This window comes from Cynocephalus volans, chromosome 1 (assembly GCF_027409185.1).
Source record: "Cynocephalus volans isolate mCynVol1 chromosome 1, mCynVol1.pri, whole genome shotgun sequence".
NCBI lineage: Eukaryota > Metazoa > Chordata > Mammalia > Dermoptera > Cynocephalidae > Cynocephalus > Cynocephalus volans.
This window is the reverse complement of record NC_084460.1, coordinates 189,108,378-189,128,035: the sequence shown is the minus strand read 5'-3', so window position 1 is coordinate 189,128,035 and position 19,658 is coordinate 189,108,378. Positions and strand designations below refer to the sequence as shown.

Below are 19,658 nucleotides of genomic sequence, written 5' to 3'. Positions count from 1 at the left end.
AGTGGGGTGACAAGTCAGTCGGGGGCAAAGCAACACAAACTAATCCCTGTCACATCCCACCCCGAGCTCGGCCTGTGATTTGTTTCTCATTCCTCGATCACTCTGACCCCTCTGTTCTGGACAGGGTCATGTAGCAAGCGTCCTTCTGCAGACAGATTCTGTCTCTAAGTGTCTCAGTCCTGGTCCCTCCTCCTCATGTACTCACTCACTCTGCACTGATGTCATTAAGCCCCATGACGGCTGATAACTGTCCCTGTCCCATCACCCACTGAGAGGGGGCTGGTGCCCCTGCTCCACCACTGCTTACCTATTTTGGTAGCGGCTCTTAGTGGTTTAGGACAGACCCAGAGGCTTCTCTGACTCTCTTTTCTTTTATATCCCACTTCAACTCAACCAGGAAAAAAACTTGCTCTTCCTTTAGAACATACCAGAACTTGACCACACCTTACCACCTCCTGTCCCCACCCTGGCCTGGATCCCCACCTCCTCCCAGGGGCATTACTGCAGACGCCGCCTTGTGGACGTCTCTGCTTCCACCTTTGCTACCTGCTCCCTTCATAGTATTTTCTCAACATGCAGTCGCAGCAAGCATTTAAACACATAAATCTGATTACATCACTTCTCTGCTCAAAACCTTCTACAAACTCCCCACATCACTCAGCATAAAGGCCGACATCCTCAACATGACCTTCAAGGCCCTGCATGATCTGCCCCCCAGCATGCTCAGCTTCATCTCTAAATGTTTGAGCTCGAAACGGCCAGCATCAAGAATGAGTGGCGGCCATGGGGAGTTTGGTGGAGAAACCAAGAGGTCATGCCTTAGTAGGACTGAGCTGTCCCAGGGATAGGGGCCAGAGCTCTAGCACTGTCCTAACAAAGCTTAAAAAAACAGGTCTCGAAGGCATCAAGCTGATCTTCAAGTAACTTAACTGCTTGTCAGGGCAGAGCCCAACACTCTTTAATGGGAGGAAACAAAATCCAGATGATCAGCAATGTAACATCCACTATGGTAAGGATTCAATCAAAATTTACTAGATTTGTAAGAATCAGAAACATATGATCCATACCCAGGAGAAAAATCAGTCACTAGAGAGAGACTCCGATATCACAGGCAGGACGAAACCAGCACACAGTGACATGAACACAGAATTGTAACTATATGTAAGTATGAGATATGAGGGCACTTCCAAAACATTCATGGAAAGATTCATACTATCTTTTAATTGTTTTTCCACAAACTTTCTGAAGTGTCCTCCTATGTGAGGAGATCTAAAAATGGAAGCTATGAAAAAGAATGAAAATGAAATTCCTAGAGATGAAGAATGAAATATCTGAAACAAAAATCTCACTGATGAGACTGACAGTGGATTAAATACTGCAGAAGAAAAGCCCGATGAAATTGAAGCTGCAACGAAAAAGTCTGAGAAAATTAAAGCAAACAGAGAAAGAAGCCTGCATGAAAACGAAGGACGCCTGGGCGGGCAAGCTGCCAACCCCTCGCGTAATCAGGGTCCCAGAGGAGAGGGCACAGAGAGTGCAGCAGAAGACATTTCCAAATCTGATGAAAGATAGGGACCCAAGGATCCAAAGAAGGTCAATGAACCCCAAGCAGGTAAAACACAAGGCCACATCAAGGCCATCATAATCAAATTCCTGAAAACCAGTGATAAAGATAAAATCTTAAACAGCCACAGGAAAAAAGTCTCATTACAAACACAGAAACGAGGGTAGGACTTATCCTAGACATCTGATGAAAAGCTGTACCAGCTAAAAGACAATGAAAAGGCACATTTAAAATGCTAAAAAATGGTCAAACTAAAATTCTATATGGCAAGGAAGCGCCCCTCCAAAATGAGGGTGAAAGAAAAATGTTTTCAGACCAACCAAAGCTGAAGGAATTTGTCATCAGAAGCCCAGCACTATAAGAAATGTTAAAAGAAGTTCAAGAAGAAAAATGGCTCCAGATGCAAACCTGGGTCTGCACAAAGAAACAAAGCAAAAACATGACTGACTCTTGAAAACAGAAAATAGAAACAGCGTGCTGTGGAGTGTGAAATGTGTGGTGGTAAAACACATGACAAAGCACAAGCCCAGTGGGAGGAATGGACCTGCACTGTTGTGAGTGTCTCACGTCATGGTGACTGGTATAGAGTGACTTAAAGGCAGATTGCGACAAGCTAATGATACGTATCGTAAAACCAAAAACAATCACAGAGAAATAAAACAAAGAAGTATAGTTCATAAACCAAGAGTGAAGAAAAAAAGTGGAATTAAAATCAGTATCCAAAAGAAGTAGGAAAAGGTAAAAAAAGAATAAATGGGAAAATGAATAGCAAGAGAGTAGACTTAAATCCAACCATATCCACTATTACATCTAATGTAAATGGTTTAAAATGTCAATTAAGAGACTGAAATGGCCAGAATTGATAATTGCTACCTATAAGAAATTCACTTCCAATACAAAGACAAACATACATTAATGGGAAGGAGAAGGATTTAACTCACAAGCACTGACATAAGAAGGCTGCAGAGCCTATATGATCATGAGATAGAGAAGACTTAGAGAGAGACTCAGGGATAAAGGTCACACTTTCTTAAGGATAAAGGGGTTGATCCATCAAAAAGATATAACAATCCTAAATAAGTATGCACGAAGCAAAAACAGATAGAACTGAAAAAAGAAACAAATTCACAATTATAATGGGTATTTTAATTCTCATCTCTCAGTAATTGACAGAACAAGAAGACAAAAAATAAGTAAAGATACATAAAACTTGAATTAACTATCAACTATTTCAACGTATTGGCATTTATAGAATATTCCACCCAGGAACAGCAGAATACACTTTCTCTCAAGTGTACCTGGAACAGTCACCAAGACACACCATGTGTGTCAATAAATTTTAAAAGGTTAAAGTCATGCAGAGTCTGTTTTTAAATTATAATGGAATCAACGTAGAAATCAGTAACAGAAACATAACAGAGAAATACCCAAATATTTGGAAATTAAATAATACAGTTCTAAATAACACATGGGTCAGAGAAGGGACCACAAGGTAAATTAGAAAACATGTTCAATTGAATGAAAATGAAAATATAACACATAAAATTTATGAGATAAAGTATGCTCAGAGGGAAATCTTTAGCTCTAAATTGTTATATTGTATTTTAAAAAGTCTAAAATCAATGATCTAAGCTTCCTCCTTTGCAAGCAGGAAAAAGAAGAGCAAATTAAACCTGAAGAGAGTAGAAGGAAAGAAATAATAGGGAGGAGAAATGAATGAAATAGGAAACAAACAAAAGAGTAAAAACCAATGAAGCCCAAAGCGGGCTCTTTAAAAAAAAAAAATCAATAAAATTTATAAATCTCTAGTTTGACAGATGAACTTAAAAAGAGAGAAGATACAAATTACTAATATTCTGAATGAAAGGGGGAATTCCACGAAATCCCTACAGACCTAAAAAGAATAACAAGGATGTATTTCAAACTATTATCACGCCAATAAATTCTTAGATGAAACTTACATGAAATGAACACAACTTCCTAAAATTTACCCTCAAAGAGACAGAAAACCTGAGTATTTTTATGTATTAAAAAAATTGATTTCTTAATGAAAAACCTTCCAGCAAAGAAATTCTAAGCAGAAATGGATTCACTGGTGAATTCTATCAAACATTTGAGGTAGAAATAATGCCAACCCTATACAAATACTTCCAGAAAACAGAGAAGGATGAAACATCTCCCAATCCGCTTTATGAAATCAGCATTACCCCAATACCAAAACCAGATGAACATATTGTAAGAAAACTATGGGCCAATATCCCCGATTAATAATGATGTAAAAGTATATGCAAATTGAATCCAAAGCAAAAAAATAATACACCATGCCAAGTGGAGTTTTCACTAGGAATGCAAGTTTAGTTTAACACTTTAAAATCAATCAGTATGATTCACTATTAGCAAAATAAAAGAGAAAAACCATGATCCTCTCAACGGAGGCAGAAAATGCATTTGACAAAATTCAATACCAATTTGTGATTAAAACTCTCAACAACCTAGAAACAGAACAAAGAAACAAAACACCCTCAACCTGATAAAAGATATGTTCAAAAACGGTTACAGCTAACATCACAATCAACAGACTTACACATTTCTCCTGACATTAAGAACAAAGCAGAAATCTCCACTCTTACACCTAGTAAAAAAAAGAACTAAGAAATAAAAGGCTCCAAGATTTAAATGGAAGAAGTAATTTTCTACTTGCAGACTTAAAAAAATCATCTAGAGACTCATACAGAAAAATCTACAAAAAGGTGTTTGATCTAATACCTTTACATTAATATTTGGCAAGGTCAATACACAAAACCCAATTGTATTTCTATAAACTAAAAACTACTGGAAACTGAAATTCAAGAAACTCCATTTACAGCAGCATTAAAAATAGTAAATACTTAGTAATGAATTTATCAACACATATTCAAGAAGTTTATACTGACAACTATAACACACTGTTGAGAGACATTAAGGGAAATACCCAAAAATTGAAAGATGTACCATATTCATGAATCAGAAGACTCAACATTATTAACATATTAATTCTTCCCAATTTGTTCTGTATATCTAATGCAATATATTTTCAATCAAAATTCTAGCAGACTTTTTTTTTTTTGGATAGCAATTCACAGATTGATTCTAAAATGTATTCAAAAATAAAAGCAATAACATTTTTGAAAAAGATAAAAAAAATAAGAGGACTTATGCTACCTGATTTCAAGAGCTACTGTCAATCTACAATAATCAAGACAGTGTGCTATTGGTTTAAGAACAGACATGTATACTAATGGAACGGGACACTGAGTCCAGAAAAAGACTCACACATATAAGGTCAACTGATTTTGGACAAAGTTGCCATGGTAATTCAATGGGGGAAAAAGATCATCTTTTCAACAAATGGTGCTGAAGCAAGTGGATACCCAAATAGAGAAAATGAACCTCAGTTCCTTCTCCTGCACTTAGGTGGGCTAGGCCTAGTGACGTGCTTCTGAAGAGAAGGAAGGAAAGGAACACGCAGAAACTCCACAGTGGAGCAGCCAGTTCCAAAACCCACACCCCCAGGCTGGGCATGAGAAAAACGTCAGGCAAACCCTGACGTTCTCCAGACTCTTCAGATTTCCAAGGTCATGACAAACAAGGAAAGTCTGAGAGGCTGTCACAGACCAGAGAAGACTGGGAAGATACAGCAGCCAAATGCAGGGTGGGACTGTGGATGGGGTCCTGGAACAGCAAAGGGGCATCAAGGGAAAAACTCGTGAAATTCAAATAAAGTATGGGGTTTGGTTAAAAAAATGTAAAAAAGATACATTTACCATTGAGTCAAGGGCTTAATAAGCTTTTTATATTAAAATGTATTTTTATATTAGAAAAAATTAGAACCCATATTTTATTCTAACATCTGCTATCAAAAGAATTGAATTAAGAGTTTTCTTAAAGAGCATAAAGAAGAGCTCGAGCATAAAGAAAATGTAGAGCAGTGAGTGTGCACATGGAAGCACTTTCACTTTAAAGAGGAGAAACCAAGGCACAGAAATGTGAGTTCCTCGCTCACACACCATCCAGCACCCTGTGGCTGCTTCAGAATTCTATAACCGTCAATCTTAAAAAACTTAAAACTAAATTGAAACTAAATTTAACCAATGAAAATAAACCTCAACTTTTACCTCATACCACACACAAAAATTAACTCAAAATTGATCACAGACCTAAATGTGAAAGGTAACTCTATAAAATTTCTAGAAGAAAATACAGGAAGAAATTTCATGACTATGGGATAAACTAAGATTTCTTAGGACACAAAAAGCACTATTAAAAGCACAGACCATTAAAGAACAAAATTGATAAACTGGGCCTGTCAAAATTTTAAATTTCTGGTCATTGAAAGACACTAATAAAAAAATGAAAAGGCAAGGTGTAGCCTAAGAAAATATTTATAATATCTATCTGACAAGAGGTGTACATGCCAAATACATCAAGAACACTCACAGTACAATAATGGGGAAAACAACGCTCAGCAATGAGAAATCACCAAAGATTTGAGCAGATACTTTATAAAAGAAGACTTATGAATGGCTGGTAAATGCTTCAATGATACTTACCATCACTAATCATTAGGGAAATACAAATTAAAACCACAGTGCAATACCACTACCTGCCCATTAGAATGATTAAAATAGAAACGACTGGCAGGACCAAATGCCAAGGGGTGTGGACCAGCTGGCGCACTCGTGCAGCGCTGATTGGGGTGCACAACGGCACAGCTGCTTTGGAAAAGATGACTGGCCATTCTTTATAAAAATGAAACATAAACTTAACCACGTGACTAATAAGTCCACTCTCAGGTATTTATCCAAGTGAAATAGAAATATTCGTCCCCACAAATACCTGTACTTAATGCTCATGGCGGCCTTACTTGTAAAAGTCCTCAAAATGGGCAGAAGCCAGATGTCCACCCACAAGTGAATGGAAAGCACACTGTGGAATACCCACACCGTGAATACCATTTAATGAAAAAGGAATGAACTATCTACACACACAACAACATGGATGAGTCTCAAAAACGTCATGTCGACTCAAAAAAGAGTACACATACTGTGTAATTTCTTTTATATAAAACTCTCAAATGGGTCAAATCTAACCGATGGTGTCAGAAAGCAGGCCAGCTGTTGACTGAGACAAGGAGTCAGTGGATAGGGGATGAACCAGGGAGGGACGTCGGGGGATGTAATTTTCTGTGTCTTGATTATGGTGACAGTTATAAGAGCATATACATTTTTCAAAACTCACCAAATTATGCACTTAAATGGAAGCATTTTATTATGCATAAATCATACATAAATTAAAGTGATAAAAACCGAAAAGAAAATGGAATTTTAACTAAACAACACAACTGACTGCGGAGGCACCCTGAGCATCCAGAGGGGTCTCAAATACCCTGGGGTTGCGGCTCACAGTGAATGGAAGGAGGGCGCTGGGCCCAGGAAGACCAATGTGGGATGTCACCTGCACCTGCTCAGTCCTCAGGGACAGGGTAAGGGGGTCCCTGAGAGTCGTCACGGCAGGAGTCTCTAAAGCAGTATAAGGTTTCAGATCCTGCAGTGGTACTGTGTTGTAGATTCAAATGTTTCATATATATTCAATCACAGAGGCAGGGTTCAGCTTTTTTTTTTTTCTTTTAATTAAAAAAATGATAGCAGGGCCTTACCAGAGAGCTGCTTGGAGGGCACAGGCCTCACTTTGTAGGGAGTGCTGCAAAAGAGAAGACAGTTGCACCATCAGATGCTGTCACAGACGCTCGCCATGTGTCTGCTATGTGAGATAAGCACTCGGGGTGAATTAGAATTCAGTGGATTAGAGTTTTTTTTTTTTTTAATTAGTTTCTTTGGCTGTTCTGAGCTTCCTTGTTCAGATGAATTCTAAATAGATTAAATATCTAATTTCAGTGACAGACTTCCTCTATAATGTTCATATGTAGTCAATGAAACAAGTCTCCTCCTTAGTACTACTACCAGTCAGAGGTGCAGATTGAGCTAGGAACAGCAGCCCATGATGGAATCGCTGTGTCCACCCCGGCACCTGGGGGAGGCAGGCGGCCCCTCTCGTTTGCTTTGTCTGAGCTCGGGGCTACTGTATACCCCAGATGAGCAAGAGAGGATGGGGCGAGTGACTCGGTCAGAAGCGCCCTGGGGTCTTGGGGATGCCACCCAGTAACCACGGGACCCAGGGTGGCTGGGGATAGGTGCTGGCCATACATACAGCAGACAGAAGGACACAGAAAGACCTCTGGCAAAGGAGTACAAACAGACCAATAGGAGCAAAAACACAACACCACAAAAGAGGTCAACCTCAAGAGAGCTGCCATTCTTCACCCAGGAGGTTAGTGAAATTTAGAACCTACAAGGCAGAGAAAAACAGGCCCTCCACATATTGCTGGTGGGGTGGGGCCTGCCAGGACCTTGGGAAAACAACCCAGCAATGCTGATTGAAAAGTAACATGCGTAATCCTTTGTCTCAGCAAGTGGGCTTAGGAGCAAATGTATCAAAATGAGACATCAGTCCATGGGGACATGGTCAGATGTCATTCACTCAAGCCATTCCCTTGTCACGCACGCATTCTTTCAATCAGCTTTTCACTTGTGCCCGCAGCGGCTGGGTGCTAGGGATATGATAGTGAACCAGACAAAATGTACCTGTCTCATGGGACTAGTGTCCCGCAGGCAAGGACAGGTTGAAAGGATGCGCGTGTCCACAGTATGAAGGCTCTGCACTGGGGATACTCTGGCACCTCTCCATGGGACGGATGGTGTATTAGCCGTCCCGTGGTGCTGCGGACCGAAGGTTTGTGAACGCCCCCAGATCCACATGTTGAAACCCTAACCCCCAATATGAAGGTATTTGAAGTGGGGCCTTTGGGAGGTGACTAGGTCATGAGGGTGGGGCCCTCTTGAATGGGATTAGTGTCCTTATAAGAGGATGAAGGGACCAGAGTGCTCTGTCTTTCTCTGGACATGAGGACATAGGGAGAAGTCAGCTGTCTGCAAACCTGGAAGCAGCCCTTGCCAGAACCCAACCCTGCCAGCAGCCTGACCTCAGACTCCCAGCCTCCAGCACTGCGAGCAACCAGTGTGTGTATTTAAGCCCCCCATCTGTGGGATTCTGTTGTAGCAGCCTGAACTGAAAATGACCCAGGTGTCATTCAGTTGTTAAAAAATGAAGATAGCGTACAAGTATTGATCTGGAGGGATGCCCACGACATCTCACTGCATAAAAACAGCCAATCACAGAGTAATACACAGAGAATGAGCTCACTTCTGGAAAAAGAAAGCACAGAAAATATGCCACCACACACCAAACTGCTAACAGTGATTAATTGGGGGAATACCTCTGGTTTCATGGGGACAGGCAGCATGGAAGATTTCCACAATTTTAAACACTAGCAAAGTATAAAAACAAAAGCCACATGGCCCACGGATGGTGGACAGAGCACGGCATGGAGACCTCTGTTCTCCCTCGCTCCCGAGCGCCACTTCCTTGCACAGGATGCCGCTAGGGGGGTCCAGTCCTCATGTCTCCACCCAAGTCCTTGTTCCTGCTTGGGAAAAGGCCCCTCTCAGAAGGCTTTTTGGAAGTGGGTCATTTGGAACCAGAGACTATGTCATAAATGGTGTCTAGGTCTTGTCAAGACCAGACAAAACCATATTTAGAGCCCAGACAGGTTGGAAGTGAAGCCCTAATACAGAGCAGAGGTCCTCCAAGTTCCACAGGCAGAGTAGCCTCTCCTCCACCTCGGGAGAAAGGGGCACTGTCCCTCAGTTGCCGGACACCCCTGCTGGGCTGGGCAAGGCCATCATCCATGGGGTTCCCACAGCGACTTCAGCCTCCACCCTACAGGTACAGGAGCCTGACATGCAGGGGGAACAGGTGCTGTGCTGGAGCCACCCGGTGACGAGTGAGGCCAGAGCCCAGACACCAAGCCACCATGCCAGCACTGCCTGCAAAGGAGGATGGGACAGGGGACAGAAAGCCGGGTGCAGTCTCCTCCTCTGTCTCCTCTTGGTTTCTTGGTGTCTCTCTGGCTCCCACATGAGTACCTGCCCACGGGCAGTGGGTGAGGAGGGAGAGCCAGGGTCCCAGATGAGTCACAGGAATGGGCTCTCTCTCTCTCCTGCCTCTCACTCCTGTGAGGGGACACAGGGGCTTTTCTTTCCTCTCCTCCTCCTCCTTGTCCCTTGGCCCCTAAAATCAGTGCTGGGGGTGGGTGGGTGGGGGTGACAGGAGCAGAGAAGGGGTCCAGGAGAGGGTTGATGGCAGGATGGAGAATGACACTGATGGCACACTGGAGCAGGTGGACAGAGCCAGGGGGGTGGTGGCAGCAACTTCTCCCACATAAGAGCCGCCGAGGAGGAGGACACCTTGCGGACACGACACTGGACAGGCTCATCAGGAGTCCCTCTCGTTGCCACAGTGATCCTGGGACTGCTTGTCAACCTGAGTGGAGCCCACCGTCAACCTGCTGACGCACACGAGGACAGCCTCTTGGGGTCTGGTGAGCTGAGGGATGGGAGCCGCCAGTTAGTAATGGAAGCAGAAGTGGACGTGGGACTGGTCGTGGAGACCATGGGGTGCTCCAAGCAGCTGCAGGGACCTTCCAGGACCAGGGCCAAAGCTCCCTAGTTGCATTTCTTGGCCACTTGAGATTAGTCTCGGCTCCTAGTTCCTTAATCCTCTTGACTCTGAACAACTGCGACGTTTCTCAGAACCAGTTACATTGCTTCCATGATTGAATGAACTCTGGTCTCAGTCTAAACTGACCTGCACCTTCATTGTTCTCTGCCTCTATGACAAAATTAGTGTAAAGCACTCCCTCTGGAAGGGACAGACTTGCCTTGACGTTGACTGTATTTGTCTTTTTCTATAATCCAACTACCTTGGCTCTGAGGCTTCTTCTAAAACACATTTGGAAGGAGGAGGCCTGGAACCATTCTGTGATCTGGGAGACGTTTATCCTAAGCCGTGGGGACAGCCACACACATCATTTCATCCAGCAGAGAGCTGCACACGTCACAACTTGGCCACACTCGGAACTGTGTCACACATGTGCTGTGTCATCCTGGCCCTCTCTCTCTCCATATGGCCTGCCTACGCCCCATCTTTGCCACTTCTTAAGCGTGTGCTTCCCTCTGTCAACAAGGGTCTCAAAGCAGTAGTGACAGAAATGGAAGAGGCAACATTGCCAGGAAGCAATACTGTGTGAGGTGGACACTGTGGTCCTCGGAACGCTGCCCTGATCAGAAAGGAGAACTTTGACCTCATGGCCCTGGGTCCCTCCGAGGAGGACTGTAGCATCATTTGACCAGAGCGAGAATATGTCCGTTCATGTCTGTTGGTCATTAGGAATCAGGGCCTCTTAGACATCAATCATCTTTTTGCCAGCTCCCGAGGACAGCAAAAGCCAAGCAGCCCATTGCTCCATGAGCACCTCTTTGACTTATGTAAATACATTCCAGGTTTAATAACGCTGCTCTGAATGTTCTCCTGATTGCACCAAACATCCAGGGAGCCCAGGAGGGGCTGAGCAGCCGCCAGGGGATCTCAGCCACAGGAGGGGCAGGAAGGCAGACAGTGCACAGAGTGGGGCAGTGCCTGGATGCTGCGGGTGGGGAGTGCCCCTCAGCTGGGGACATGCACACGGGTATGCATGCAGGTCGGTGGACTCGGACACAAGAATGTTAAGGTGGATTTGGCTGGATGTTCCAGATGCAGGGGTCTGGAAAACGCCCTGTGGCTAACAGACACACAGAGAACTCCATGCTGGGAGTGGTGTGATGAGGGCTATGTGCAAAGCCAGTTTTCCTAAGGCTGCAGCACTTGAGTGAGGGGTAACTGTGAGGGGAAACAGGATGCATGAGCAGGAAGCCCCTCCTGAGATGGGTCTGACCTGGGGGTGGGATGCAGCCATCGAAAGGAAGGCACTCAGGCCAGAAGTATTTTGAAGGAAGAATCAGAGTGTCATGAGTTTTTGTTTGAAATGGGTAGGGAAGAAGCCAGAAAGTGAGGGGCAACTGGAACCCCCACTTCTCATCAGTATCCAGCTGGGCAGTCAAGAGCCATTGCAACTTGGAGAAGATTCCGTGAAAAGCCCATGCCAGGAGGGTGAAACTGGGACGAATACAAGCGTGTGGAAGGGTCCCTTCCTGAGAGGTGATTCCTAAGTCTGAGCTCGGGAGGCCAGGGGGTGACCAAGTCCAAGTTGAGGTGTCTTCAGAAGTGGATGAGGCTGAAGAGAGATGCAACCCGACCCACCGCACTGTGGATGTGGCCATCTGAACCAGCAGGAGCAGGCTAGTGCTTGCTAGAAACAGAAGTCTTCTGGCACGTTCCAAGAAGGGAAAACCTTGGGTCTAGTAGGCATGGTATTCTGGTCATTAGAGGGCCGGGCACCCACCCTGGGCTGAGAGTGGTTTCTAGACTTTCCTCAGTTAACATTAATGGTTCTCACTCAGGCTGCATGCTGGAATGATTTGGGGAGCTTTAAAAAAATCTCAAAAAAATCTGGATTTAGTTGGTTCTAGGAGGGTCCTGGCATCAGTCAGTACCTTTTTAAAGATCCCAGGTGGTTTTAATCTGCAGCCGGGGCTGAAAGCCACTGGTTGAGTTGAACTAGTTCGTGCTCAGCTGTGAGGACAGCAGAGTAGGCGTGTGTATCTCCCAGCACAAACCCCATGCGTCTGGCTCATGAGGCGTCTCCTCTGGAGCTCAGGTGCCTGCACAGAGACTGGCACAGCGAGTTTCTGGCCCCACACGGCCCCATGCAAGGTGGAGCCTTGAGCAGCCACCACCAGTGTCTGGACACCCCTGTCCACTGCAGCACCGTATGCCCAGCAGGGAAGCCCAGAGAGAGGCACGAGCTCCCTGCTGGACACATGGGGGAGGAGGCACCCACTGCAGGGAGACAGGGAATGAGAGCAGGAGGGGAACGCAGAGCACTCAGGCGAGGCTTGCGGGGGCACTGCTAAGCCATGGGAGGAGATGGAGGAACGAGGGCCAGAAGCAAACCCCTGGGAACAGCCACAGCTTCAGGCCGAGAGTGGACAAGCAAAGATGGGGAGGAGCTGAAGGAGGAATCAGTGTCCAGGAAGAGAGAAGGTCGGCAGCGTCTGACGCAGGGAGAGAGCAAAGGGGCGAGGTGGAGAAGAATGCCCCATAGCTCACAGGAGCCACACTGACTCTGGTCCTGGGCCAGCCGCACCAGTGCCACCTGGGAACTGCAAAAATTTACATTCCCAGGCCCAGTCCCCTCCTGAGTCAGAAACCAAGGGTGGGAGAAAGAGATGGTAGGAAACCACATAAACACGGGGTTCTTAACCTCAGCACCCTTGATGTGGTGACATGGTGGGCCAGATGAGTCTTTGCTGTGGGGCTGTCCTTTGCCCTGCAGAGTGCTTAGCAGGACCTTGGCCTCCACCCTCTAGATGCCAGTAGATGCCCCTTCCCTGCTATGACAAGCAGAAATGCCTCCAGATACTGTCCAGTGTGCCCAAGGGAACAAAACTGCCCCAGGCTGAGAACCACTGGCACAGAATCAAACACCAGATATGATGTGACAACACATGAGCAGGTGAGACGATTTGTGCTCTGGGCAGTAGAGAAAGGGAGAGGAATGAGCTGATCCAGTTATCCAGTCCCTTATTCGGTGCATCTTTATTGAGCACCTATTATGTGCCACCTCCTTTAGGAGCCAGGAATAAAGCAGTGAGCAAGGCCGAATTTCCTCCCCGATGGAGATAACAGCCCAGAGGGGCAGACAGGCAGTGAAGAGCATCAAATAAGTGCACTAGATCACCGCAGAGCCCTATGTGCGCTGAAGAGGGTGAGCAGAGTGATATGGTGGTAGTGACAGGGATGGATGACTTTGGATGGTGTTCAAGGAAGGGGCTGGGCTGGCACCTGAGGATGGGCAGAGACACCCTCACAGAGCCAGGAAAGCAAGATCCCGTGGGGCTGAACAAGTTGCAGAGGTCGGTGGGGTCCCAGATCATGAGGCCACCATGGAGCAGGTGGTGCCTGGCTGAGTCAAACCTGGCAGGTGCGTTGGGGAGGTCGGGAGCTCAGAGAGCCACCGTAGCAACGTAGCCTGGACTCAGAGTGACAGAAGGCATGGGATGAAAGGACAAATGAGACAGCTGGTGCAGGAGGACAGGGACCAGCCTGAGGGGACAGCAAAACCCACACCTCAGCACACGCTGTCCCAGTCCTGATCAATTTGTAACAAGAGATGAGTCTGTTCTCTTCTACCTATGGTACCTGTATCTATGTCTGCATCCACATCGTGACAACACTGACATTGTCTGTACCCATGTCCAGTCACATCTGCATCTAGATCCATACATCCTGTCCATGTCCACTCTGTGTCTGTCCATACCATTGCCATGTCCACGTCTAGTGTCGTCATTTGTTTGTCTCTATGAGAAATTCTGGCATCTCACGAGTAGTGTTGCAGACACTTGGGCTCTGAAGGGCTTTTGTCTGGTCTGCCTGACACTTCCTCTTGTTAATGAGGCACCTGGGGCCAGCGGGGCAGGTTGGTCAAGGTGAATGTCCCCTATCTCCTGCCCAGTTTGATGACTTCTGCACCCAAACTGCTTTCATCGAATTCAGCAAGAACAATGCAGTTTCGCTCAATTGGGACCAGCCTGCGCTGACAGGCACTGGTTTGAGACCCCCTCTGATGAGGTAATTTTAGTCTTGAGGGTGCTGAGGTGACGGGTTAGTTTGGAACTTTCCTTCTGATGTGGCATCTGGGTCAGGCTGGGGCTGGTACTGAGATGCATGAGACTCACTGGGGACTTTGGGGAGCCAAGTAGCATTGTTCCTTTGGGGGGTCTGGAAGCCGAGGATCAGGGCGGGAGGGTATGAGAGCAGAAGACGGGCCTCTTGATGGAAGATGGGGAGTTAGGGGGAGACTAATGGGCACAGCAGGATGGACAGGGGCCTGGCCGAGGCCTCGAGGTGGCAGGGCAGCTCTGGATGCAGCTCAGGTGTGCACACACCTTGGTTGGAGAAACTTCCTGGGGGCCTAGGTGGAGGTCCCAGGCTATTCTATCAGTGGAGCCCAAACATTTCAACATCGTCATTAAGCAGCCCCAGGATATACCAGGGTCTGCCTGCTGTGTGTGATTCCCCTGTGGGTTCAGAGCTGACTGTGGGTCAGTGAGGCAGATTAACAAATGTCCCCATGGCATCCACTGAGTCCATCAGAGGGGCGGAGAACAGCAGAGAGGGGTCCTCGGGCGCCCCCCACCCCAATGCCTCAGCTGATGCACACCTCCTAAACAAAATTTAAATTCTGCCTCCCTTACATGTACATATGAAGTGGAGACCACAGGGGACCTCCCAGGCCTGCAGGCAGAGGGGCAGGTCACTGACTCAAGGGCCCTACTTAGGGTTCTTCCTGGGCCACACAGCTGGCTTTTCCTGCACTACGTCTATTCACAGATACGTTTCCCTGGTTCCCGCACTTCTGTGCACAGAATCTTCCCACATGCATGGCTTCATAAACTCCAGGACTGGCCCTACCTGGGTAAACAATAAACGTCCCCAGGGGCTTTGGCCAGGGACTATTCTCGGGGTTAACACAGGGATCCCAGGGCTGGGTCTGCTCAGCCTCCTGAGCCTCGGTTCCCCCGTCTGTATGCTGCCTCCTCACAGGGCTCCTTAATGCAAAGCCCTTCCTGCAGCTGTTATCACCCTGGAAAGCAGCTATCTCTTCTGCAAAGGAACGAGCCGAATCAAGCCTCCTTCATACTCCTCCCACCCTCACCCTTCCACCTCTGCTTTAAATGCCGACTTTCCTGCAGTGGTAAATTTAAGAAAATCATATAAACCCTCACACGGCTGTAGAGGAGTGTCCGACATACCGCAGGCACGCAGGCCTCTTACCGTTCTGAATTGGCAGGCATGGTGGGGTCGATGGAGACCATGGCATCGTCTGCGGTTAGAAGGGAGATGGTCGTGTTCCTGGAAGACACACCTAGGTCAGCGTTCTCACCCAGCATGTGCTCTGCGATGCACACTGGCACTTAGGCCTCACACAAGCTCAGACCACCCCCCAAGACAAGAGCCTGAGTCACAGGGACCAGCCCGTCCAAAGGCATGGCAAGGACAGATAGGGTGAGAGTCGTCCCCAAGCTGTTGAAATTCCATTTGTAAATAAAATCTAGAGGCCATGTGCAATTCTAAGTTCATGTAGATTTTTAAATAATTTAAAATGGGAATTAGAGCACGTCTAATTTATTGCATTGGAGATTAAAAAAGAAACTGGTAAAATGGAAGCATGTCTATCAGGTGATGAACTCGTAGCATGCCTTTCTACTCTTTCTACTTCCAGTTTCTCTGGGAGTCCATCTTAACTGGCACAAATCCTTCCCACAAAATAGTCTTAAATGGTTAAGATGAGTCTTCCTCTAACCTCTCACCTTTTGGGGCCTCTTATGAGCTGTGTTACCTTGACCAACTTACTAAAGCTCTCTGATCTTCAGCTGTGAATTTTTAAAATCTATGCAATGGAGGTGATACCTGAATCCCAGGTTTGTTATAAGGAGTAATGTGTGTGTGTGTGTGTGTGATATATATATACATATATATATATTTCTTAGCACATGCTTAGTATATGGTACCAGAGATGCCCCAAACTGTGGGCTATTTTCGATGTTACAAACTCTGCCATTTGCTGCAATCTCAGGCACGTTATTTCATCTCCCAAGTCTCCCTTTTCTCACTTGTCTGTGAAACTGCTAGTGTCCTTCTCTACCAATCACTGTCTTTGACCCAGATCCAAACTTTAAAGTGAATGCCGTGCCAAACTACTCCTGGTCACCCTATATCACTGGAAAGTTCGAATGCTAAAAATGAGAAAATTCACTTGCTTGAGCAAACTGTCAATTTAGGAAAATAACTCTTAGGGAATTCTGATGATTCTATGAGGTAGATACTGGTCTTTTCAACTCATTTCCGAAGTGAGTCTTTCACTGATCCATGACAAGTCCCCCGAGATGCAAAAGGCACCTACGGGATGATTTGGGGCTGGGGACCTAACCAAGCCAAAACACAACCATCCTCCTTTCTCCAGAAGAGAATGAACACAGGAAAGGAAAAAACCCAAGCTCTTAAGAGGGCTCTGCTTAATCCAGCCCACTGGTTTCCTTGTGTAGACACAGCTATCACCTACTGGAAAGGTGTGTGCAGACACCTGCAGGCAGACACCGTGGCTGGGCTTCTTGGGTTTTGTTCATTGACTTGAGAGCGCTCCTAGGTGGAAGAGGAAGCTGCGGGCTCTGCTACCCTCCGCACTTATGTGCCTTGCCCTCCCCAGGGGCTTCCCTCTCAAGGAGATCAGAGAGGGTGTGGGGACAACAGGGCATTGCCACAGCAGAGCCACTGTGGGGCACTCACCGAGGCAGGCCAGTGGCGATGCAGAACAGGTCCATGATGTCGCTGGAGTTGCAGTACTTGCTGAAGACCACCTGCGAAACAGAGAGGCAGCGGGCGGTGAGGGCGCCAAGGGGCAGCAGTTTCCATGGCGATGTCAGATTCCACGTGCTTCCACCCTAGCTGCAACCTGAGGTTTATTTTAAAAAGAAAAACTATAACCGCAGGCACTGGAATGTTACACGCACATCTTTTCATTTGGCCTATTTACACGGGTGGGAAGAACTTCACTCTTTTGTTCAGTGAAAAGTGATGTGAAACATAAAAACATCACCCACGTCGGCATACCCGCAGGTGACGTCATGGCCACGAGGCACATGGTTTTAACCTGCGAGGCAGGGCTAGCAACCCTAGCTGGACAGTACCACGTGGCAGTGAGTCTCCAGTGATCTCACCAGGCCATTATGTAAAATAACAAATTTATTAACTTAAAAAGATTGCCTTTAGAGCTGTCTGAGGACTTGGACCCAACCCCCACAGCAGCATGCAGAGGACGTGGAACATGCAGTCAAAGTACCTGATTCACCAGCTTTGAGATTTTACACCTGCCCTGCTGGGTTTTGGACTTGTCTGGGACCTGTTACACCTTTCTTTTGACCTATCTCTTCCTTTTTGAATGTGAGTATGTACCCTATGCTTGTCCCACCATTATATCTTGGAAGTGGATAACTTGTTTTGATTTCACGGATGGGACTTTGAACTTTGGACTTTCGAGTTGAAACAAGTTAAGACTTTGGGGATGGAATGAATGCATGTGTAGTGAGAAGGATGTGAGTTTTGGGGGGTCAGAGGCAGAATGCCTTGGGTTGAGTGTCCCCCCAAAACTTGATCTCCACTTTGAGTGTTAAGGGGGTGGGAAATCCTATCATGGTCACTGAAATGTACAGCCTTGAAGAGGTGATTAGATTGTAGGACCATGCTGCAGTGAATGGATTAATAATGGTAGTCAGGGGTGTGGTTCTGAGGACTTTAAAGGGGAGCATGAAGAGTCTGTCCTTCTCTCTACTCCACCATTTTCTGCCATGTGAGACCCCTGGGTCACTGTCACCACCAGCAAGGCCTTCACCAAATGTGTTCCCTTGACTTTGTACTTCCCATCCTCCAAAATTGTAAGCAATAAATTTTGTTTTCTTACAAATCACCCAGTCTCCTGGTAATTTTGTTATAAGCAACAGAAACAGACTAATATAGTGGGACTGAGGCTGAATGACTAAATTAAAGAGGGGGATTAAAACAATACCATGGTTGTGAACTGTCGGTCCACTGGCGCCCTGCCTGCATGTGCAGCCACCACAGCCACGGTAGAAGCGCTTGCTCCGCATCAGCAGGTTTTGCCTGCAGAATCCTGACTGTGAAGCTCGGTCCAGAATCCTCCTCAGGGAAGGCGGACCTCAAGAACAGTGAGGGTGGGGAGTGCAGGGGACAGTCCACGCCAGAGCCCCCATGTTCATCACAGTAGAGGTATCCCTTAGACCCTCTCCCTGGCTTGCTGCTGTAGAGGCCCCCCCTCCTTACCAGAAGGAGTCTGTGCGCGTGGTGGGCAGAGGGCCTGAGAAGGTGGTATTTCTCAGTGCCCAGAGCACCATTTCCTCCAGCTAAGATTAGTTGCTTCTTCCTTTATTTGGACATAGGGAAATACAGAAAACAGATTTTCCCCCATAGACTTGGCCTTTCTGCGGCTAACACCATCTCCCGTGTGCAGCTGGACTAGCAATGGTAAGACAAACACAGCACGTTTTGTTCACACCATGCCAATTACTCTCCTAGGTATCTGTGCCAGCAGTGATGTTCAGGTGAATGTGGCTGGTGTCATTTGTGTATTCTGTCCCCAAGGTCTGCGGCATTCTCTCCGTCCCAAGGCTGCTGTCTGGGCTCAGCCCTGGTCATGCTCGGACTGCTGCAGTAGCCTCCTCACCCGCCCCCACTTCTGGTCTCGCCCCCTCCCTGTCACATCCTCCTGATGGTGCAGAACCTTTGCCGGCTCCTCACCACCCACATGGGAAGTCCACCTCCCTGCTGGGGCATGTGCAGTTCTCGGGTCTGTCCCCTTCCAGCCCGTGTCCTCACCAAGCTCCCCCATCTCTGGCCCCTTTACACCAGTCTCATGCACGCCCCCTTCCCTCCCCCTCCACTCCCTGCTCCTGCTCGCTGCTTCGAGCTCCCTCCTCCGGGTTGCACGTCTCCTCCCCTCTCCTTATTCCCAACCCCACTGACAGGAGTCCTGCCTTTACCCGGCCACATGTCCTCCCCAGCACAGGCCTTCATGCCACAGCTCACCTCAAACTACTGACCCCCCAAAGAACAGACTCTTGGGGACAGGCTTCTGATGGCCTTGCGTGGACCTTTCCTGTGGGCTGATCAGCATTTCCAGAATTCATCTTAATTGAGAAACAGTTTCATGAAACCACTAACTCGAGACCCAGCAGGAGAATTAATTACAGAGGAATGAATGAACTGGCGAAGGAGATTTTACTGTGGTTGTTTGCAGCACTGTTGATGTTGTTTAAGTGTCTGATTTTCTGGCTCTCTTTCTTCTTAAGCTATCAGTAACCTTGGACAATCTAGCACATGTTTTACAAACTGAAACATTTTTCAATGATAGCTGATTTTTACCATT

General features: G+C 46.7%; 1 protein-coding gene across 1 annotated transcript in view; it reads right to left on the bottom strand.

The window, feature by feature from the left end:
* The window catches only part of PDE9A (phosphodiesterase 9A), a 100,547-nt gene that overhangs the window by 56,575 nt on the left and 24,314 nt on the right, over nt 1-19,658 (bottom strand). The window contains exons 2-4 of the mRNA XM_063098510.1: nt 17,006-17,076; nt 15,494-15,571; nt 7,260-7,303 (exon numbers count right to left, since the gene is read on the bottom strand). Of these exons, the coding sequence (XP_062954580.1) occupies nt 7,260-7,303; nt 15,494-15,571; nt 17,006-17,076 (193 nt within the window). The remainder of the gene's footprint in view (nt 1-7,259; nt 7,304-15,493; nt 15,572-17,005; nt 17,077-19,658) is intronic.